This window comes from Gallinula chloropus, assembly GCF_964237585.1.
Source record: "Gallinula chloropus genome assembly, chromosome: 2".
NCBI lineage: Eukaryota > Metazoa > Chordata > Aves > Gruiformes > Rallidae > Gallinula > Gallinula chloropus.
This window is the reverse complement of record NC_140086.1, coordinates 123,057,640-123,081,194: the sequence shown is the minus strand read 5'-3', so window position 1 is coordinate 123,081,194 and position 23,555 is coordinate 123,057,640. Positions and strand designations below refer to the sequence as shown.

Here is a 23,555-nt window from a genome sequence, read left to right as displayed (position 1 = left end):
TTGCTCCTATGCAGCCATGTGATGAAGGGAACATCTGAAATGCAGAAAAGGTTGTGTGATTGTGAGACCTTTAAACATAAACCCTTGGAAAATAACGCATAACATTTGCATGCAGGCACTAAAATGTCCTCACAGTACATGAATCCAAGAGATGCCAAGTTTGTTATTCAGTTGTCCACTGTGGTTTCCCACCACAAGAGCCATGTTCAGTGAAAGACACTTGCTCCACATGCACCTAGTGATACCTAACGACTCATGATGTCCTTCAGCTGCTGCAGGGAGGACATCCTGAGCAGGAGGACTGTTTTGCTGGCTGTGACAGTTTGTCAGTGAGATGGGAGCACCAATGCAGCCTCAGGTATACAAGCTTGCAGCATCATCTGGGCACATGTAGTGGGGTGAGTACTGAGAAACTCAGCATAACCATCCAAACCGTTTCCTTTAGATGTGGGCTGACAGTCTCAGCTGCACTGCTTTGTGTGACACAGAAGTCTTCCCTGGGTGGTGCACTGAGGCAGACAATCGCTTGCCTTGTCCCCCATCTTCTTGCACTCTGGTGCTTCTGCAACATATTCATCACAGCTCCTCCTTCCCCCTCTTGCTGTCCTTTGACTGCCTCGGGAGAAGCAGGAATGTGGAGCCAAGTGACTACGCTGCTGATTCAGTTCTTTCTGAGGTAGCACCAGTGCTCTGCCAGCTTTAATTACCTGGAAAAAAATTGTTTAGAAATGTGGGGGCTTTTCATAAGCCCTAAGGTCAGATCCTCATCTATTCTGGCATCAATCAGGAGTATGTCAACAAAAGCCAGTGAAATTTGATTTAAAGTACAGCCTTAATTCTCTTCCAAGTCTTCTAACAGAGTGTAGATGCCACTGCATAACAATTGCCTGTCAGTAACCAAACAAAACTGTGCTGGAAGTTGTTGCTAGGATGAGCTATTCAAAACCTGCTTCCATTTGTCCAAGGGCTATCTCTTAACCCACCACCTTCCTTCCTACTTCTCCACCGCCTCCTCACCCAGACCTGGAACCACGCAAAGTGACAGTTGTTGGTGACAGCACCCATCTCCATGAGCAAAATTGTAAAAATCCAGCCCAGGAGCATCCCAGGGAACAAAACTGGAATTTCTTGAAGTCAAGAAGAAAAGCCACCCAGGAGAAGGAAGATTTCACAGTACTGTGAGGTGGGGTTACGGGCATTTCCATCATACTTCACTGATCTGCTGAGAGCAAGGCTTCATCTGTCTTTAAGGAGAAAGGCAGCAGTTGTTTCATAGCACTATGCAGCACTTCCTGACAGCTTATGACAAAATGGGAAGTGGAAACTGGGCTTTTTTTTTTTTCCTTCAAAGATCATTGCCACTGTGTCACCCACCATTTCTCTCTAATGAATTGCATGATACAGCCCCAAGAGACCTTGCTTTAAGAACAGTGCTCTGAAAGTGAGCTACTGTGAAAGCTCTTCATGACAGTTTTCTCCAGATTTGACAATTTCCTTTCCCCAACCCTCTCACACGCTAGGCATGAGCACTGCTCCCTGCTTTCCTTTCACCTGCTTTCCATGGAATGGACTGAACTCTATGCAAAGACGTCTCTGGATGTTTTCTACCTCAGACACAGTCATACTAAGATGAATATTCAAAAGAAGCCTTTGCCCGAAAAACTTCTGCAACATTTGTCCGTCAGCTGCATTTCGACATGCTAGCAGAATCTGACCTGTAATAGGCAACAGGTATTTAAAGAGAAAAAAGAAACCTGCTTTCTGCAAAGTATTTGGGTTCTCAAAGTAGATTGGCCCTCATCGTGAGCTACGGCAAATATGTGTATTTCCACCAGCTGTGATATACTTAGAGTGACTTGGGCCCACCAGGGTTTTGTCCTTTGTGTTTCCTTTGAATTAGCCTCATGACAGTTCTTTCCCTCAAAAATAGGGCTCAGACTCCTGGCTGCATCATGGGGCCCAACAAATAGCCATCCATGAAACATGAGGTGGTACCCATCCCTTGGACCATCATAAAAGGGAGGTACATGACTGGCAAGTCAGATACTTCAAGTGAGCTATTACAGGTGCCTGGTACCTTGCTAGTGGGGTCAGATGTCTCTGAGCACTTTTCTATTTATGGGCCGCTTTTGAGACAGCGCAGTTAAGATTTATTTTAGAGTATTTGATTCAGAGAACACTTGCAGAGTCGAATTTTGTCTCCGCACTTGTATTGTTTATGTGCCTGTGTGCATGTGTATTTATATAGCATGTATATATAGTAGGCACGTTGCTTTGGTTGGCTGCTCTTCAGATTCAGGACACAAAAAAATCAACAGTTTCATAACTCACTGTTAACAATCACAGACCTTTCCAGCCTCCCAAACCATAACTGCTCTCTATGTTTTGAAAGATCAGATGACAAGGACCGCTGCCTCATAACGGTACCTCGTAACAGTGAGTATTCAAGTTGGACATCGCATTAGACTGCAAAATTGCAGCCAATAATCATGGCTCAAAGCGCATCTCCGACATAAGCATAAATATTGCTCATCAAATGTTATGGGAGAGGAATATAAAAATCTTACTTGGTCTCTCATTGAAGCCATAAACAGCACAGCCACAGCACCTGCTACAAACAGCTCTGTAAATCTTTCTATAAGGTGTGGCATGCCGCATCGAGGAGTTAATTTGTCATCATGTTCATCTATGTTTTAGGGAAAGCAAGAGGATCCTGGGGAGCCAAGTCTAAACTTCCCTGGTGGTGCTCAGCCATGGGAACTTCAGGACCCTGTTTGAGACCTCAGTGATTCTCCATAAGACTGGAAAGCACAGCTGCTTCTGGCAGCCAACACGGTGATGTAAAACATGACACCTCCATCCTTTCCGAGGCAGATTCCCTGCTAAAGTCAGTGAGAATTTGGCGCCTGTATTGGCAGCCAGTTTGGCCCTCCAAAATAAGGTATCAGTATGCGGGTTTTGAGCTGGCTGCCAGCTGGGATTTGTTTCTGTGGGAGGTGTCCCTGCATTAAAAAAAATAAATAAATAAACCACGCTAGCACTTTTATTGCTTAGATCCCTACAAAACCTGCCTATAGTCCAAGCCGAAGGTTTAGGATTCAAAATATTCCTACTGGATGGTGTTAGTTCGCTGGAAAATAATATAATGCAAACTCTAGCCCAGGCAAGATAAACCTTACATTAGCACTCCCTAAGCCGATGAAACTGAAGCCTCACAGGCACAGCCAGCCTTCAGTTCAAGCCTTTGCCTCCACGGAAGAGGGCAGACAGTCATGTGCTGCTCTGCCTGCGCTCCCAGCCAGCCAGATGCAAGGCAGCCAAGGCATCCTAGGGAAGCATGTGTATCGGATCCAGTGTGTCATATGTACTCTTGATTCGTTTTCCATTTCCACTCTTGGAAGACATCCTGATCCATATGTGGGTTAATTACGCACCACGTGCTCCTTTTGCAATCAAGAGGTAACATCAGCATTTTCTTGCAGCTACAGAAACACCTTGACATTGAAACAGTCTTGTAGGTCAGCATCTTTTCTTACAGTGGAGGTGTAAAGCTGTGTGGGGCGGGAGGAGACCAGAAATAAACTCACTAGAATTTTTTCTTACATTTCATTTTCATTCCTCTAAGCTGTAGACTTACATTTTAAATAATCAAACCAAAACATTGCATAGGAAGCTCAAATAAGGCTCCCTAATTTATACTGGCCATGTAAAAATGACAAGGTAGTGAGAGATGTTAGGCATCTACTCCAGCTTCAGTACTAAGCATTTTTGAAAACCAGGCCACTTGGTTTGAGCAGCTAAACAGGCACACAGGAAATTGTTTGCCTTAATTAGTTCCCCAAAGTTACATAGATTATTAGAAAAATAACTAAAGAAGCGTTTTTATTCAGGAGGCAAAATATAATGCAGTGTTAAACTATTAAGTGTAATTTGCATGAAACGTGGTGTGCACACACAACTCCCTCTGTTTGAACTTTACAGTCTTTCTGTGTAATATTCTAGTAATAATTTCCTCTTTGTAATACTCTGTAGGTTTCTCTTGCTTTGGGGGATATTAGGTGAACTCTTTTGTAGGTAAAAAAAATGACAACTGCAAATGAATGGTAGGATTGTGTAGCTGAGTGGATAAAATACTTTAAATTATGGCACTATGATAAAGACACCGCTGCAAAGGTTGCAGATCGTTTTTCATTTTAAGGTCACTGTTGATGATTCTACTAACATTTTTAGATAGGTTTAAGAACGAGGTTCATTCTGTTTAAATGTATCACAGGGCTGTATCTGCAGAAAGCTTTCAGTGCCTGCAGAGAACCCCCCCGCCTCCACTCCTTTTCCAAGGCAATGGAAGATACAGCCCCCTGTCTGGAAGGGTTCCTCAGGAAATTCTTCACCTTGGCATTAAATATTTTTAATCCAATCTAGAGTACTTTCCTCTCTGATTCAAGTGGTAGACTTTTTGTTCCTAATCTTGGGCCCTGCTTGTGCTAATAACGAGGCTCACAAGCTTATGCTAGCATAAGCAGGAGGATGTTTTTTACCTTAGAAAGATATCTTGTGTGAGATTGCTGGATTTTAAATTTGGGAATTTCCATTGAATTTATACAGAAGAATTATGCAAGCACTCAGGGGACTGTAAAATAAATCTCCATCAGATGGATAGCCACAGTATCTGGAGACCAGCGTTCTACCGGGCTGTCTGCACAAGGAAAACTAATGTCCATTTTAAAGACTACCTCAGCGGCAGTACTGCACTGGCTGGCTGTACACAAGGGTAGACACAACTTAGTCTTATCATTCTGTCATGAAAACCTGCTCTCACTGCTGCTATGAAACCAGTGCAAGTTTTCCTTGTGGCTCAGCTCCATCGTCGCTGATGTTAGTTTTGTCTTGACAAATGCAATCGGAAAGCTGTGATTTCCTCTGCATCCTCAGGGAGAAATGACTTCAGGAAGGTGCTTCGACGGGTTGGGAATTTTTCCCAGATTCTGCCCTCAGTTGACTCCTTGGGGAAAAGAATTAAAAAAAAAAAAAAAGAAAGAAAGGAAAAAAAAAAAAGAAGCAAATCAAAACAGAACCTGGACCTCAAAAGTTCAACAGGAATTTCTCAGGAAAGTATCCTAATTTTGTGCATGTTGATGTTAACTTGGGCTGAGCCTTGCATCAGGCCTAAAGGTGTGGCAGAAAGTCTGCGCACGGGGCTGAATTCTGCCCTTATTGCTCGGCATAACAGCACAGTCCTCGTTATCCTCCTGCACTTAACACTGAAAAAGACAGCTTGATCCTTTGGTCTTGTGATTTTAAGAGGAGAATGGTAGTTCTCACTTTTTAGAAACAAAGGCTTGTCCTCTGGCATGGCGCTGCTCCCTCCACGGGTCTCTTAGCAGGCATAGAGCTAAATTCGGCGCTCCTGTAAGAGGGCACAACCCTTTATACCTCAGCTGGATTGAGGAGCCTACACCAGCAGTGAATCCAACCCAGTCTATCAGAGCAAAGGTGTTATTTATGACAGGAAGCATCTTATTCATGGCTTCTAGCACGGTAAATACACGCTGAGATTCACCCACTTCTTCCTTGCTCCATCACATCGCCTCTTCAGTTCGGCTTAACTCTCCATCCTAACTTCAACCCCAAAATACACCCACCTCCTCCCCTTCCCTTTGTGGAGATGGGGGTGCCTGCGAAGGGTCCGAGGGGCACTTTCAGCCGCAATGGTGATTTTGAAACGTTGCTTAAATCAAGTCTCCGATTAAAGCCGGCGCGCTGCGAGCTCCCCCTCCTGTCGCCGAGCCGGAGCCGAAGTCGCGACGAGCGGAGCCGTACAGCGTCGCGACTTCGGCTCCAGCTCAGCACCGGTGGTACCCGCAGGAGGATGCTGGAGGAAGAGGAGATTAACGATGAAGGAAGAAAACTCCGGAGAGGAATAGGGGAATTGCCAAAGGACGGGTGGCGTTGTAAAACCGGCATCTTGGAAAAGCAAAGTGGCTTTGACGTTGCGCGCCGGAGCCTTCGGGGGCTGGGGTGATAAAGTTGTCTGGCATGATGTAACGATGTTAGCCTTTGCCAGGGCATCGCTTATTTTAAGCAACCACATCTTTCAGATGGAAATAAATACCAAAATTACAAGAAAATCCTTCATTCCTTCGCTATCTCTGCATCTCCCCTCTGTAATAGTTTAACTTAGAGGGATTGGGATCTAAGAAAGAGAAGATGGATTTTTTTTTTTTTTCAGAGGCTTTGTAAGCCTGCCTGAGGCACGCAGGAGAAAAGTGAATACAGAGTAGTGTTGAGAGAGGGCACCACATGCTTTGTAGTCGGAACGGTTTTGTTCAGGCTCTTCCCATCTATGCTTCACAGATGCTTTGTGTGTTTATACAGCAGGAGGATGGGCAGAAGCTTACTTGTATACTCCAGGTATGAGGAGTGGGGGAGACAGATACGGAGCACATTTGGTGTGGGTGCTACTGAGGCTCTTCTTCACACACAGCACCATGAGAGCATTTTAAGAAGGAATGAGGTTTTCCAAGCGAAAGCTCTGCTGAGAAATCAGCACCAGACAGTGTTGCCAGACAACAGGCAATCACTGTAGGTCTACCCCGGGGTCTGACGTGGTTTAGAGCCCAATCACACAGTGAAGCTGAGCAGAATAAGTCTAGGAGTTTCCTCTCACGCTTTCTCAAAGGCAGGGTTTACTCCAGAGTAACTGTGAACCAGCTGCTTGAGGAGCGTAGCTGTTCCCTTGTTTACCAACCTGAGCCAACACTTATCAGAGTGAGGGGGGAAAGGGGGAAAATGGATTTGGGTCCCTCTTGAATATGAGCTGAGAGCTGTAGCTATGATGGAACAAGAGGAGCATCCTTTGAAGTGAAAATGAACCCATGCACAGGACAATTTCACCTGTGTCCTTTTTTTGCTATCACCCAATCCTGTCAGGACTTGGAAGTGCCTGGAGGATGGTCTGAACCATTGGGGTAGTGTGGGAAGGAGACAGAGGTGATGACACACAGGGAAGGAGGTGGGGGCGAGAGGCTCATGCCCAGAGCTGAAGTGGTTCACTCAAGCTGTGCATAGGGTACAATGAGTCAAGAAGCTATTCATTTAGACTGGAGGTGGGAGTAAAGAATTTAGTACATTACTTGTGGGCTTTCACCAAAGCATAAGCAAAAGCCTGAGTGAGAGCAATGTGTGTTTGCACAGTTTGCAGACCAGCCAGGGAAATCTGGCATAGATTAGGTACTGCAGGGTAGAAGTTTTCCAAAAAATCCTACCTCCATCCTCCCCCCTCCCATCTCTAAAATCCATCAAGGCCATTCAGAAGGCCCTATAGACTGTGGAGCACAGTTAGACCATAGGACAAAACACATTTTATCTTCTGAGGAAAGACTGTATATGTGTGTCTGGTTGCAAAGTATTGTGGGCTGGAGCTGTGAGCTGGGAGATGTGCACATCAAGCAGGGCAGAAGGATACCACCATATAGGCAGAGAGGACTAAAGCTTTGCACCTGGTATAAAGGCTCTAGCCCTCCCCAGGTCAGGGGACCAGGTGGCAGAGTTTAAAACAGCCCATAAGCTCCATAAGGCAGTTGCTGTGGGTGGAGGTACTGCTGAGTAATCTGTACCTGCTCTCTCCTCCTCTTACCCGTGCTGCAAGTGCATCCTGTATGTCAGGGGCCAAGAGGGAGTGACAGATTAAAATATTGGCCCTGGGAGCTGCTTCAAAACACCTTTATGCCACATGGCCCTTGAGAAGTGCTCATTGTGAGAGCCAGACCCTTCCTCTTAGTCAGAACTCTACATGAGGTAAGATTTTTGGTTTCAGTTGGACTCTTGTGTTGCTTATTATGGTTTCTAAAAGTAAATTGGAGTTTTAATCTTAGAAATAAGCGATGGGGAAACCTTCCAGATGTCAAAGTGAGGTTTGACTCAAAAGGGAAGAAAGAACTCAGTTGTTCACAGGCAGCCTCAGAAATCAAAGAAGCCAGAATCTTCACTTCCCCAGTCACCACCTTTGCCAGCGCTGCCTTGGCACCCGGTTCCTCTCCTGAAAATGTGAGTGGGTGGAGTTGTATTTGCAGGCTGGAGGGAGTTCCTGAGCTGACACACTGCCAGATTTGGTCTTTGTTAACTGTTGCTTTTGCTGTCAGCTGCTGAGATTATAACGGGAGCATTTTTAATAACGCGGGGGGCAAAAATTAAAAAGAGGTCATTAGATTAAGCAGCAACCCTGGGACAATTTGTAAGTCACAGTTTGTTAGAAGAGAGATATCTGGAGGATTTGCTAAGTTCAAAGGTCTTCATTATTAATGTTCCAGTATCTGACTTGATGGATTGTCTCTAGTCTGTGTCCCCTTACTCTTTCTACCTTATCTCCTAAAGTTAAATACTTAAGACAAATCTCTAGATGGAGGGATAGGCTCTGTAATAGATTATTTCTTATTACTTAGAAATTGGTTAATAATTTACTAATTCAATTTCAGTGTTTCACCCCCCACTTCAATTAATCTTTAGAATATAAAGTAAATGCTGTTCTTTGTTCTTCTAATGCTAATGAGGAGACCTGGCCTTGTTACCATTCTGAGGATGATTTAGCTGCATAAGAGTTAATTTTCTTTTTTTTTTTTCTTTCCCCTCTTATTTACTTCTACTTCTTAAGCACAAAATCCACCCATAAAACTGAAAGCCATATGAGCTGGTTATGAGCCCAATTTCAAGTGTGTTACACAAGTCTTACTCCAGTAAAATTCCGTTTCTTGGCAGAGTGTTACAAAAATCGTTCATACCTCTTCCACGCTGTAGATAAATATTTTATATAGATACTTTATACATACTCAAATAAAACAAGACCTAGAAACTTTTGTACAGTGATTCAAACTGCTGTCTACCACTCTGGAGTGGTGCTGTAAGATTTAGCAGATGTAGAGAGTGATTGGTTTCTAACAATGCATTTCAAAGAGATTTATTTTTTTAAATGCGTCTGTCAGGAATTACACAAATATAGTCAATCCAGCCTCCTGACATCCCTTCCAGCCCTGTTTCCTGTAATTCTATTACCTTTTGGTTTTTAGCTTTTCTTCTATTGTTTTTTTTCTTACCCTATCCCTCCCACCAACACTTGGAGAAATGTTTTCGGCCCTGCCTGTAGCACCGTATCCAGGATGCACAGGAGTCTGGGACTGATGGTTGTTGTCTGCCAATGCACAGGTGCGAATCAGGAAACCAGTTCAGATTCCAGCCAACAGACTTTTGTTTTTGCAGCATGTTGTGTCATCAGTGGCAGGGGCTTGGATGTAAACACTCGGGGCACTAAATGACACGTTCTAGCGTTCAGATGCTTTTTGCCAAGTGTGATTTCACACCTTGGGGATCACAAAAAAAAAAAAAATCTGTCAGCAAACCTCCAAACATCAACATTTCTCTCTCTCTCTCTTTTTTTTTTTTTAACACAGAGTCCTTTTTCTTAAAAGAAAAATTATGGTAGTAGCATGTGGTCAAGGTTGATAAGCTTCCTTCATGTAATTGCTGCTGATACAGGAAGAAAACAGAGGGGTTTTTCCCCTACATGCTTGCCTAAGCCTGTCTCGTTACAGAACAAGGGCAGTACACCAAGCCATTTAATAGCAGGACTAGAAATCTGTCAGCCCAATGGAGAGAAGCGAAGGTGCTGTTTGGCGTCGACTCCGCTATGAGAAATCCTGTGGGTCAGGACAGGACTCCTTGCAGCAGGCTGTTGCCATCCTTTTCCCCATGAACAGGAGCACTCAGATCTGCATCCAGCTAGAGCTCGCTTCTGAGGGCTGTGTAAGCAATCGCTGCCTGGAAAGCTGCACCCAGGTCTGTTACAGGCCGTCACTCATGAGCTTTTTGTCTTTGTACAGGGGCAGGAAATTCCCTCTGTGTTTTATTCTCTTTCCCCTCGAGCACAAGTGAGGGCAGGGCTTGTTGCGTGAAGTTTGCTTTACAGATTCCCAATTCTATTAAGCCAACACATCTACACACCACAGAGCAGACCCCCAAATACATTAGAATTGTGAATTGTCCCAGATCTTTGGCAGTAGGGGAGTAAGATTTTTTCCAAGTGACTGAGTAAATTGATGTCTCCAAAAGCATTGAAAACTGATCCATCGGGCTCGACTCTGAACTCCCTTTATTCCAGTGTAAGTCTGGAGTAAGCCTGCTGAACTCAATAGCGGTATGCCAAGGCAAAAATCAGAATCCTCCTCTTTGCTTTCCTTTCTTTCACTGTGCCAGCTAATCCCATAGCTGCAATGAAACTGAAAAATCTATATATACAAACTCCACTGGCCAGGCTATCTTATTGTGAAACCTACAGTATATCCCAACCTTATAAAAAATCATTCAAGTGTGACGCCACCCTCTCCCTTGCTTTTCTGATAAGCAGAGAGGAAGGGCTGCAATAGCACAGAAACTAGAAGACAGGGAAAATAATATTTCACAGCAGGTGGGGGGGAGGGGAACATAACTGAATGGAGATCAAAATTAAAGAAACCCACAATACTCGAGTAACATCACCACAGCACAACACCCAGCTGCAGCAGAGGCATTAAGGCAACTAAAGGATCCTCCCAATGGCCATCTCGGAGTTGCAGAAAGCAGCAGCATCTCTGCCTATGAGCTCCTCCCAAAAATCTGCTCCTAACCATTGGCTTGGTTTGAAACAGATTAAACTAGTGAAAAGAATCTTATTGACCTCATCAGTCAGTGCATGAGGCCTGATGAGTTTAAATAAAAGGCAAACCGATCAAGTACTGTCATGATAAATGAATCCAGAGTTTCCCAGACTGCAGATGACCATACGGCATTTTTTTGTCCTGTGTGGTACTGTATAATTAGAAGGGTGAGTGTCATCCTTCTATGATACCAACAAAAAATAAATGGGCATATTTTGAGGTTAGCAGACATTTAAAGTAAAATAATGGCAGAATTTAGAAGTAGCATTGGAAAGGTGTTAGTCCTGTCTCTGCTATTTGAAATATCTTCAATTTCCTTGCCAGCAAATTCCTAGAAAAAATGGCAACATTCCATTTCATTATTTAGAAAATCTTGTGAATATGCCTTTCATATCAGCCCACCCTGTAAAGACTGCCTGTAGTCTGTAGTTCCAGTACATACATTCTGAGATTTGCAATACACATCTCATTTTTGAGGACACAGTGGTTTGTGTGCAAATCTTCAAAGAGGAACTGAAAAGGACTTTTTCTCTCCTCCTGGCTCTACCTGGGAGAGGAAGCACTCTTGTTATCTGTTGTTCAGTGTTCTTGTTTTTTTTCAACCTTGGTTTTGCAAACAAACCCTTCCAAGGGTATGGTATGATTGCCACTCAAAGTGCCACAGTACTATGTGGTTTTACTGACACCTTGAACACTTTATTCAGTGTAGGAGGTACATCATTCTCATTTGCTTTAAGTATATACACATGACTGGATTCTTAACAATCATATGTCTCTAGGTTGGTAGACACCTTACTAAATCAAGTTCTATAAAAATATTTTTTGACTTGGGCTATTGTTAAAAAAAAAAAAAAGAAGCTAAAGCACTCAAAATGGGAATTAAATTTCTGCTGTTATGTTATTGTGTCCTGTTCATATTGCTGTATTGCCTAAAGCCCAGTTATGCTATAAGAAGGAAAAGGTCGTGTCCAGAGGGCCTGTTTTTATCATGCAATAGGTAGTGGCTCTCAAACTACAGGCCGCTGTGGGCCACTGAGGCTGTAGAGCATTTGCTATGCCATAGGTCTGTTGAGAGAAAGCTGTTTCCACAGCTGTTTGTAAGGCACTTCAAGGAGCAGCCTGCAAGAAGGAGGAAATAAGGAGAAGGAACTCGTGTAGTGGCATCTGTGGAGAAGTAGCCACCATAGCACCTGGAAGGAAAGAGGAGAAGGAACTAATTGTCCATTTAGTTTGCTTGGAGAAAATGGGAGAAAAAACCTTGGCTGACACACCAGCTAAAATTCAGGGAATCACTTACAGAAAGTTCAGGAGAGCCAGAAACAAGGAAGTGTGTAAGGAAGAAAAAGTGGAAAAGGTAAAAAAGAAGCAGAGAATTGTGGCCAGACAAATATGGAGAAAGGCAGCGCTTCAGGCTATGGGGAGAGGGAAAGAAAAGAACAAAACAAACATGGAGAAAGAGTGCAATGAGTTCTTTGAGAAAGGATGGCGAACAGAGCATCAAAGCAAGGTCTGCTTTCATTTCTAACTCAGTGTAAATGTTGAATGACAGGATTGGCAGATCAGCTTCATTACACCATGGAGATAAAGCTTCCCAAAGTGTGTCTGTGCAACAAAAGGGGTCACTGTATTATGTAATGTTATGTCATTATACCGGTATAGTTCCTTGTGTCAACGCTCCAGAAGCAAGTCTTTTTTCAACTTTGACTATTGCTCTGGGCAGGGTTTTAGTTGAAGTGGAGATGGTATTCTTGTGTTTGGACAGGAGTTCACAGGTAGGGTTATGCTTGTTTAACTATGTCTGTATAGTTGTATTGATGTGAAGGGTGAAATGTGCCTGTGTGGACAAAGCCTGAAACATCTAGCTGTCCTTCAGGCCATAGACATGACATTCTTTAGCTTAGCAAGAAGCCACATTTCAAAGACATCTTTTATGATTGCATGGGAATGGAGCAGAACAACACATGGTTGTTTAAAAAAGAAAAAGGGGGGGGAGGGGAAATCTTTTACAGGCATTCAGAAATGTTTAGGTTTCCTAAGCTTACACTTCCATGTAAGCAATTGCTGAAAATGCTACATGGAAGTTCAGTGATCATGAATGTGAGAAGGGATAATGAGAAAATATTATCTGTGAAGTTTTATTCCATGCTGTGAATACTTCTATAACCTTTGGCATAATCTGAGAGTTACCATGGCCTATATCAGGAAGAAAAAAAGTAGACAATGGTTTTTAAGAAGCCTTGAAATGAATGGCTCTATAAGGCTGGAGTTTATAATAACATACTCTTTTTTTTTTTTTATTTAACTATGAACTTTACATGGGAAATGAAAACTGCTTTATCCCTCGATAAATAGGAAAGATATATGATTCAAGTGTTAAATATAAGTAATGGTTAACAATCAGATGCACGTTCTATTCTTTGCTTCCGTGTGCTGGTCAGACAAAAAAGAAGAAAAGAAGTGCTATACACTGGTTTCTCAAGAATGCAGCATCAGGGATCTGTGAAAGTCTGAGTGATTCTATTGCTTCCTTTTGAAGGGCTCTAATAATAAGGAGGCCTAGGGAGAAAAATTGCAGTTGAAGACCATTGAAGCCTTGAACTGTAGTCAAGCCACAGAGTAAAATTACTGAGCCCTGGACACCTCTCCTGATCCTTCTCTGTTGAGAAGAACCTTTGTTAGATGAGGAGGCAGAGGTTGAAAGACTCAATTGAAATCCTCACTAAATACATTTTCTGAGAAGTTGGGACATGTGGATTTTTTCCCCACATGGATTTACGAATCCACAGAATTGGAGCAGACGGGGAATCACTCTTTTTTTTTTTTTTATTAGAAAGAATAAACTAGAATAAGAATATTATAAATTCAGTGTACGAGCAAGGAAAGGAGATTTTCTTGTACTAACCTATCTGAGCCAGAGTGACACATACTGTGACACTGAGAAACATTTGAAAGGGCAGAAAGAAAGGACTGTAGGTGTTAGTATTATTTATTATTATTTTATTATTATGTAGTGAGAAAGCCTTTTGTCTCAGATACGAGGAAAATGACATTGTCCATTTATTGCTGAGTTCTGCAGTAGCCTGCTCAGTGCAATTGACTGACATTTTGTATATCTCACTGCAGATCCCCATCTCTGCAATGAGTGATTTTCCTGGGTACGTCCTCCGAGTCTGCGGTCAACCTGTTACGTTCTGGTGACTGTATGGAAAACACCCTCCTCTTCACCTGAATTTATCAAGGCACCCTACAAAGGCAGAGGCACAAGCTGTGAGCCTACACTATTAATGAGCCACCCCCCCAGTGGCTCTCCTCACCGTCTGCTCTGTTGCAGGAGAAGTGTTGTGAGGTTAAGCTTACACCAGGAAAAGATCTCTTGGGATAGCTGTGCAGGCAAGGCAGTGGTGTGGGCAAAACGCAGGATCAGGAAGAGCAGCTTGTGCAGTTTGAGTCTCTTAGACCTGCTCTTCCTGGGCTGTACCTGGCATTATGCCAGCGCAGGAATGTCACAACCTAACCACTTATTACTGTAGAGTAAAGCTTCAGCTACGGATTTGGTCCAGCAGCAGCCGTTACCATCAGCTGCTTAGCGGTGACAAATAAAAAGCAAGCACAGGTTTAAATGTCCAATGGGAATTTCCTGCAAGAAGCTGGAGAAAGTGGCAAAAACAGTCCACTTACTGCTGTTTGACCCATTGCCTCCAGGCACCCCTTTGTCTGGATCATGTTGGCCAACAGTTTTCACCTCTCCCAGGGCTTTTGCCAACAGGAATGCCATTGCCCTGGGAGCTTTCCTAGGGTAGGACTGATTGATGATAGTCTATCTACTGTTCAATCTAGTATAATCACTCCACTTTCCGAGTTTCTTCAGGATCTGTGTACCTCTGCCAAGGAAAAGTGGTATGTAGAAAGATAGAAACAGGAAAAAATCGCCCAAACTATGGGAGTACCTAGTGGCAGAAGAGGAAAAAGTCAAGGTGAGTGGTATATGGCAACCCAGGGAGACTGTGTGCTGCAGGGCCAGCTCCTGCAAAGCCCAAAGGAAGCACAGAGATGGGTGGGGAGGCAGTGTTCTGCAGAAAAGCAGACCCATCAGGCACAAAAGGGAAGTGACAGAGAAGTTTAATGAGTGGCTAGGGGTGAAGTCTGTGTGCATACCTCTATTTACATTTTCAATCCAACTCCTGATTAACAGCATTCTCTTCTTTTAAAGCAGGGAAAATGAGGATCAGAAATATGGAGTGACTGCTAGAGACATAGACAGGGAAAGCATCATTACCTCTCAGTCCTGATCGCTAAGTACTAGCTGTAGATTGGGGAAACTGAGAAAGCAGTGAATCACTGCATCTTCAAGGTAAAGCAATTTTAAGGCTCAATCTCATCACCTGGAAGCAAGGCAGAAACCCCTGGAAATATCTCTCATGAAACTTCTTACGATGCTGTGAAACCGAATTGACCTAAGCATCATCAGTTTTTTCAGTTACCAAAATGAACTAGACCATATACCAGGAGAGGCATAAAAGAAGCATGGAAGAGGTAGAAGATATGTGTAGCTATATGCAGCTATACTTCTCTGCAAAAGCTTTTGGAATTAATTGCCAGCCACTCTTCAAATCTGTGGGAGTTCAGCCAGGACTTTAATAAAGCCAAGACAGGTAACAGGTTCCAAGTCTTTCTGCCCACACGGCAGTCTCTCAGCAAGGCCTTCAGAGAGCTCTGAGGACTAGTCTTAAACAAAACCCAAGTTGCAAATAGCAGGGGTGTGATAATGAGACCTAAACTTTTTCCTTCTACAACTAAGTCCTCTTTGGCACTGGAATAAAAGGAGAGGAAACAAGTCTTTTTCTGCTTGTGGACCCTTTCATTCTTCTGTGAGGAATTGAAAAAGATATAGCTCTAAGGACTAAGAGCTGTATTGTGTGAGAAAATTACAGTAAGGGAAGTTGGACTGCATAGTTACGTTACGGCAAGATAGTTGTGAGCAGGAAACCAAAGGTTGAACTTGTGAATCCACTACGCTTATGTCACATAAGTGAGTGGGTTTTCTCTGTTACGTTTTCTCTCATTTGAATGCAGTTCCTTCCTCTTTCTGCCCAATTCAGAGTTTCTGCCCAGCTTTATTCAAATAGCTGTGTCATAAGTCCTAAGCTTACCATAGCTTTTCCTTGCTACCTCACCTTGTATCACAGGGTCACACAGAAAGGACAAAGTGTGTCATCAGGGGACTTTGTGAAATATCATCATGTTTCTGCCTTTGCTGCTGTCACTTGCAAGCGTGACATAGGCAGCGAGCTGACATTGGGAAAGCCAACCATTCCCCACAAAAGGCCTGACACAAAACTCACTGGAATTGGTGGAAATAGAAGGGGTTTTGGCTCAGACTCAAACAGACCAGCCAGGAATAATGCTGAAAATGTATTTGGAGCTGTGATGGTGCAGAGACTAATCCCAGTCACCTTCCTTTAACAGGAGGCTCAGAGTGATTTGAATTGGCTAGCTTCTGTTCTGAATTAAGCTCAAAGCCCCAAAGGCAACTCGGTTCTAGTCATCTAGCTTTGCAGCCTCCTCCAAACTCAATTCAGAGGGAAAAGTGACTAATCCTATTCAGTTGCTACACTGAGCTAGTGCCACCGATTAAAAAAGCTTGGGGCACAGGGAAAGTGAATAATCTGGGTCAGTATTCCTCTGCCAGTCCTTTGCACAACTGGGCCAGGAAAAGAAAGAAAAAAAAAAAAAAGAAAAAAGAAAGAAAAAACAGTAAGGAGACAGAAGAAGCACTGAAGCACTGATAAGAAGGAAAGCTTGCCTGATAAAGTGCACACACTTTACAGAAAAGAAATAGAAGCAGATCAGTGAGGTTTTGTCAAAATTTCCAAAGTGGAGAGAGAATGGATTAGAGGAGCTAGTTCTCCTTGGTGTTTGCTGAGGAAAGAATCACTTTCTATATTCTTTTCCAGTTCTCTCTCCCATATAAAGCTGGGAGGACAATCATGGATGAGGGGACAATCAAGGCAAGCTGCAAAAGTGCTTCTGGGCATAGAAGTCATCTTCTTGGCTCTCTTGCTCAAGGGCCCTGGGTATGGCATGGCTAGCACAGAACAGCCCATTGCCTGATCCTACCCATGACCTAGGAAGTGAGTCATAAAATGGGAGTTGCCACTGTAACAGCTGCTCAAGCGATGACATTAGTAGGTGCTTTCAGCAAATGTGTTTTTGGTTAGGCTTCAAAGTAAATAACCACTGTTGGTGGTTATCATATTATTACTTTGAACAGGGTTAGCAAGGATTGCTTGCTGCAGAAGAGGTTAGTCTACAGATAACCCCCTACCAAGGTCATTAACATAATAAAGGAAAACCGTATGTGTGATTTTGTAAAAATCTTTACATTTCCCCTGCCCCCTATTACAGAAGTAGAGGGCTTTCATTATTAATATCAGTTGTCTCATTTGACTTTGCTGCAGGTTTCCTGTGATGACAGGAAAGGGCCGGAGGTTTGTTTGTGGTGAAAGTGAAGATTTCATGTTTTTAAAAAGTTGTTCCATACACAGTGAAATTTGTGAAGCCTGGTCACCTTTGTGTCCTCTCATCTGTATTTGTCACCCACCACAGAGCACTGAACTGCCAACCCCATCCTCCACAGCCCCCTGGGTTGGTTTGGAGAAGGCTGACAGAGCAGCTGGGTTGATGTAAAGTATATAGGAGCTGAATTCTGTTGCCCTTTCATCATTGAGGGGTACTGAGTGATCAGATCATCCACCTTTAGATAAATGCCAGTTTCCATGAAATTTATTATGTGCCTTTGAGGCTGTTGTTACTGGTGGGGATACCAAAGCTCTGCAGCTACTGGAGGGAAGGAGGAAGATGACTTCTCAGGTGTCCTTCCACAGGTCAAATTAGACAGGTTGGCAAGCTGCTTTTGGAGGGCAGGTCACCAAGGCCTAGGGTGTACTACTACTGCAGGACTGAAGAGAAGGGTTAGCAGAAAAACCTCACAAAAACCCAACCCAAAACTAAAACCAAAAGAAACACACCAGAAAGTGTAATTCTTTCTTTTGTCAGGGTGACTCTCACACTGGCGTACCGAACACACACCACTCAACCACATGGACACTGAGCAGCATGTCTGGGGGGAGTGTGAATGGTTTGGGGATTAATCCAGGTGAAAGTAGCTTCTGCAGATGTGTGCAGAAAACTGGGGGAGGGGAGGAGAGGATGAGGTGGGAGAAGGAGCAGATGCAGAGGTCCAAGGGAACGCAGGGGAGAGTGGCCAAGGGAAAGTCTGTCCCTGCTCTGGTGTACCCTCCAAAGGTGCCTCTGGCTCAAGGGCTACAGGCTATAAATGGTGAAAGATCAGTGCCACGTCCAGATCCTTGTAGTGAGTACAAAGCACACTGGCACTGTCCCACAGAGCTCGGCACCCCCAAGCAGTCCAGCTGGCCCAAACACCCCTTTTCTTCGTGTCCCCCATGTCCCATAGGCATCCACTACCCGGCCTTTAGGATTTTTGTCCTCACTCGAGTCCCCACCCGTGCTAAGGGACAGGGTCCCCCCGGAGAGGTTCAGCTCCGGGGCCAGCTTCACACCGCCAGCCCCACCGGGTAGGCAGAGAGACGTGTCCCACGGGAGCCCGAAGGCAGCAAGGCCGCTCGCCGCGGGGCCTCGGCAAGGCTGGACCCGAGCTCTCACCCCGCCGCCCGCCGAGCCCCTCAGGGTGCCCGGCCGCCAACCGCCGCCGCCCGCTGGGGCCATCTTGGCGTGCGGGGCCGGGCGCAGCGGCTGTTCCCGGGCGCGGGCAGCGCCTGGCAGCGGGAGAGGGGATGCCTGGGTTTACAAGGAGGAGCCAGCCTCGGCTGCCCCCCACAGTCGTTATGAAGCGGAGATGTCCAGCCCCGGGATGTCCCCCGAGCCGCGGGGCCGTGTCACTCCTCCGTCCCCCCGCCACTCCGGAGGCCTGGGTTTTGTAATTGAACCCCCGGGACTCCCAAAGCCTCATGTCGTAACAGCGCTCTGTCGAGGCGGCAGCTGTGTGTGCCTGCGGGTCACCTCGCGGTCCTCCCGCGGGAGGAAGGGTGAAAATACAAACTCTTATTCATTATCGCGATGCACGGTGGTGACAGTCACCGAAGATACCCAGTAATTCGATAGGCGACCCCGCCATAGGCTGTGGAAACTGGGGGCACCGAGCCAAATTTGCCCCGGGTGAGGTCGATGGGGATGCCGGTCCCCATTGTCCCTTTAAGAGGGGGTCCGGCACATCCAGGAAGAACCGCGGCAGCACAGCGGGGCGGCCCGCGGGGTTGGGGGGGGGGGGGGGAATACTGGCTGCTCCCTACGCCCACGCGTGGGCTGGGGGTGGCGGGTGTCTCCAGCCAAACCACTTTTCTTCTGCCCAGTGGACGGGGAACAAGGGATGGACGGCAAAGATTTTGGGTGGTGGGGGACGGGGACGAGGGGAGATGAGCAAACCGCCTGGCAAAATGCAATACGCTAGCAGGCTGAGCGCCGCTGCGCCTTCCCCGCAGACGGGCTCCCCATCAGGGGACTTGGGGGAAATAAAAAAAAAAGAAAAAAAATAAGAGGAAAAAAATTTCCCTAATACTTTTACCTTTGGAAAACTGAAGGGGTTTTTTTTCGCGCTGTCGCTGCCAAGCCCCGAGCCCAGGATTTTGTTTTCTCTCCCAGCATGCGTTGATGACATCACGAAGTGCCCCTTCTTTGTGTGTCAGTGATGTCACCAAGTGCAGTGCGGGGGACAATGGAATCCTGAACTCCGGGCGAAGGCGAGTGGGAAGCGGCTGCTCCTGCTGCTGGTTCAGGGCTGAGCCGGGGGAGGGAAGAGAGGACACAGCTGCTGCTTTAGGGCTGAAACAGGTGAGAGACGGGAAAACTGACGGGGGATCCCTTTTGACATGCTGGGAGGGGTGGAGGGTGTTGGGCTGGGTTGCCCCCCCCTCCCCCCCGCCTCCTTCTTTTTTTCCTTATTGCTTTCCAACTGAGACAGGTGAGAAGTTGCTGCTGCTGGAGGGACAAAGCAGGTGAGGCAGGGGAGAAGCTTTGGGGTTTAAACAGTTGTAAGAATAGGAGGAAAGCAAGCAGCCCCCCTCCAAGCCCAACAACCCTCCTCTCAGCCTTAAAAAAGCAGCCCCGGGAGCTTGCCCCCTCTCCCAGCCACCTGCCTCGACCGCGTTCCTCTGGGGCTCTCGCACAGAAGCGGACCTGGGGAGGGCGTTTATCCCTTCCCCCCTTGGTACCCCTGCAGACTACTTTCTAGAGGGTCTCCATTAAAAACTCACGTTCCCCTCCGAGCTTCCCCAGCACCCGCCGGAGGTGGGGGGTGGAGGGGGAGAGGACACCACACTGGGGACTGTGGCTGCCGGGATCCCCCCCTCGAGCCCCGGAGCGGGGGCTCCGCCACCTGTGTGTGTGCGTGTGTCCCCCGGGCCCCGCTTCAGGCGAGGCGGCGGCGGGTGGCGCCCCGGCCCCGCCGCCCCCCAGCCCCGCTCGGCGGTGGGGGAGGCAGCCAGGGAAGCCATTGCCTGTTTAATAGTTGCTGTTGCAGCACTTCCGCTTCTCTCCCAGCGAGAGAGACACGAGTGGCCAGGCCCAGCCGCACCGAGGAGGAGCAGCCAGACACAAAGGGAGAGGTAGGGGGACGGGGCACCCCCCGCCGACCCTCCCCGCCGGTCTCGGGGGCAGGGGAGAGGGGTAGGGCCGGCCGCGGCCCGGCGATGGGGCGGGAGGCGACGGGGCAGGGGGATCGCGCCCGGGGCTGTCAGGTACCGCTGTATCTGTCCCCCCCCCCCGCGGCCCCTCGCCGCCTGGCCCTGAGGGCCCGCGGCCGGGGGAGCTTGTCTGGGCCCCCCTGCCCCTGGCTCTTACCCGGTGGAGGGGTGGTAACGGGGGCGGCCCGGCGGGGGCAGAGGACCTCTCCGGGGGCCGGGGGCCGTGGGAGGGAGGCGGCCGGGTGCCGGCCCCCCGGCCCGCTGCTGCCTCGTCGCCGCTCGCTCGGGGCCCGCGGCTGCCCCCCTCGCTCCCACCCTAACTCTCGGGGTGCCCCGCTCCCCCCCCTCCCCCCTCCATCTCTCCCCACGGCTTCTCGTCCCTCTCGGGTTCGGACCTGCCCTCGGTAGCCCACCGTGCTCGTCCTTCTCTCCTGTGTCCCCTAGGTGTTTGTGTGAAACTGGGCTGCCCCCCCCTCGGCACCCCTCTGGCCTCCCGAGGCCCTCGGCTCTCACCCCTTGTAGGCCCTGGCCCTTCTTTTGCTCTCCCCACCCCGCTGCACCCCCCCCCCCCCCCCCCAGCACAGACCTCCTGTTCCCTTCCCCCGTTGCTGGTGTGCCCCTTGGTGCAGCGGGCCTCAATGGGTCCCTTCTGTGCACCTCACTCCCAGCTTAGCTGTTCCACTTCACCACCACCTCTCTGCCCCCCTGCTCCCAACACCCCATCCAGCAGGCAGGGGTTTCCCCACCACGGGTCACAGATCCTCTTTCAGGGTCCCCCCCCTGTTGCCAGGGATGCCCCACTTCCATTTTAGCACTGTTGGTGGTCACCCCCCCAGCCCCATCCCTTCCTGCCTCCCCCACGTGCCTCTCGGGAACCCAAGGGACCGGAGCTGTTCCATTTTTATCTCATACACCCCTAGGCTGGATAGTGGTGGGTGGTGATGGCTCTTCTTGTGTGTGCAGTTTGGGGGAGATTAGAAGGAATTGCTTTGAGCTTCCCTGATCCTCGCGGTCGTCCTCATTCCAGTCTCTTCTTTCGTTTCGCACTTGCCTTCTGAGAGGAAGATTTAAAAGTCCCTTTCCCCCTGCCTCTCGGTGTTACTAGTGCAGGGGAGGCTACCGCTGCCCCTGCTTCAACTGTAGGGCCTGAAGAGGAGAGGGAGACAGGAGAACACTTTAAAAGGAGCATGACCCAAACACAGAGCGAGATTGTCATCAGCCTTTCTCTGTGTGTGTTTGTGTTCACTGTTTGTTCCCCACACCCCATGGTGTCTCCTCTCCAGGTTGGGGTGTGTGGTGGGGGGGTCGCTATGTCGGATGACGATTCGAGGGCCAGCACCAGCTCCTCCTCATCTTCATCCTCCAACCAACAGACAGAGAAAGAGACAAGCACACCTAAGAAGAAGGAAAGCAAAGTCAGCATGAGTAAAAACTCTAAGCTGCTATCTACCAGTGCCAAGAGGTGAGGCTGCAGTCGGTTTTCTCCCTGATTCATTGCTTCTTCACTCCTTCCTCATTTTATTTTGCTCCATTCCCCCACTGCTCCCCTCTTGCTCCCATTCCTCATCTCCAGCTCTTATGCTCAGCCTTTCCACACGAAGCTGCCATTGTCTCACTTTTTTTCAGTGTCTCTGTGCAACCAGTGTCTGCCCAACTTCGCTGCTCTCTGGTCTCTCTTCCTGCTTCTTCCTCCGTTCCATCCCAAATTATTTTCTTGCCTTTTCTTCCTCTGGGTTGCTATTGTGTCCTTCAATTATATTTGCTGTCTTTTCCTTTTAACTTATTAGTATCAGTTAATAGGGACAGTGTATGATTGGCATGTAGGACTTTAATTCCTTCTCTGCTACTGGAAGCTCTGTGGTCCTGAGTAAGGCATTGTGGTTCCACATCGGTTTTCCCTCTCTGTAGGTTGGGATTGATCTAGAGTGTTTGTGAAGAGTTTTGAGTTTGTTTGCACTGGGGGAGTGCACTCCTGTGCAAGTGGTGTTACATAGCCCCAAATCTATTTTTCTGTCTGCTCCTCACTTACATTGGATTTTCTATGTATGGATGGATGTTGACTAGAATAAATGATCCACAGCAGATCTGCTCGTGGACATTCTGCACAGAGTGGCTTGGGTTTTTTTTTGAGAATGATATCATTTTTATTCCAGAATAACGTCTAGATGGAGGAGAGATACCTGTATAGAATAGTAATTCCACAACAGTTGTGTTCAGTTTTCTTCACCTGGACAGATTCTTGGAGCCACTGAGGAGTTTTTGTTGGGTTTTTGTTGTTGTTGTTTATTTATGGGCTTCTTAAAAATAATTGTTGCCCTTTCTTATTTATTCTGCGTTTCACCCGAATTCAGCACCATCCTGCTTCAGGGAGCTAAGCTGACAAATGGAAGTTTTCAAGCAAACTTGCTGTACTTCAGTACCATTTCACTGCACAGCTTTGCCAAGCAGCACAGAAAGGTTGTATCTATAGGTGTCAGAAGTGACTGGGGTTTTATGCAAATGCCCTGTTGTTGCAACTGAGTTCTTCGAGGCTTTGTAGAATTTAGGCAGTTTGGTTATTCCAGATCTCCACTCGGCAGGTTTCCATGGCAAACAGACATAGATAGTGGCGAGCAGTGTTTACATGTCGTGCCCTTAACCATTTGAAAAAGATTGTAAACTGCCTAATATGAAAAGGCTGTTGTTCTCATGTATGACAAGTGGAAGGAAGGCAGAAGATGCTGGCTGAGTTTAAAGGAGAAGGTTTGCAGGCTGAGTGCTGGGTGGGGAAATCTGGAGGGGAAGCCTGAGTGACAGTAATGGGACTCCAGGGAAGGGGATGATAGCTGGTTGGGCGTTTTGTGGCAAAAGCTGTGTGAGCCCAGAATAGTCTGGGCAGGGAGGGCAGGGTGTTGTCTAAACGCGGCGAAGAGAGGGAGCGTCTGGAGTACTGCAGAAAGGCGTGTGGGGATGTTGTGTGGCTCTGGAGGGTGAAGAGAAGGGAGAATTGAAAGTGTCAGGAATGCACAGGAGCCTCGGAAATAGATATCCACCTTCCTGTAAGTGTCCTTGGGAATGGCGCAGTTGTTCACTCCCTTGGGGCTGGTGTTTTCTTCTCAGGATAGTGATGGGAAGCTGGGGCGGGGGGGGGGGAAGGAGGGGGGGAGCCCAT

The 23,555-nt window shown here is 47.1% G+C and overlaps 1 protein-coding gene across 1 annotated transcript in view; it reads left to right on the top strand.

Annotated features, from left to right (window-relative positions):
* Positions 1-19,373: 19,373 nt before the first annotated feature.
* Positions 19,374-23,555, top strand: part of LOC311188581 (ubiquitin-conjugating enzyme E2 E1-like) — a gene marked incomplete at its 5' end in the record, with an annotated part of 44,079 nt that continues 39,897 nt past the window's right edge. The window contains 2 exons of the mRNA XM_084260035.1: positions 19,374-19,553; positions 21,688-21,866. Of these exons, the coding sequence (XP_084116161.1) occupies positions 19,374-19,553; positions 21,688-21,866 (359 nt within the window). The remainder of the gene's footprint in view (positions 19,554-21,687; positions 21,867-23,555) is intronic.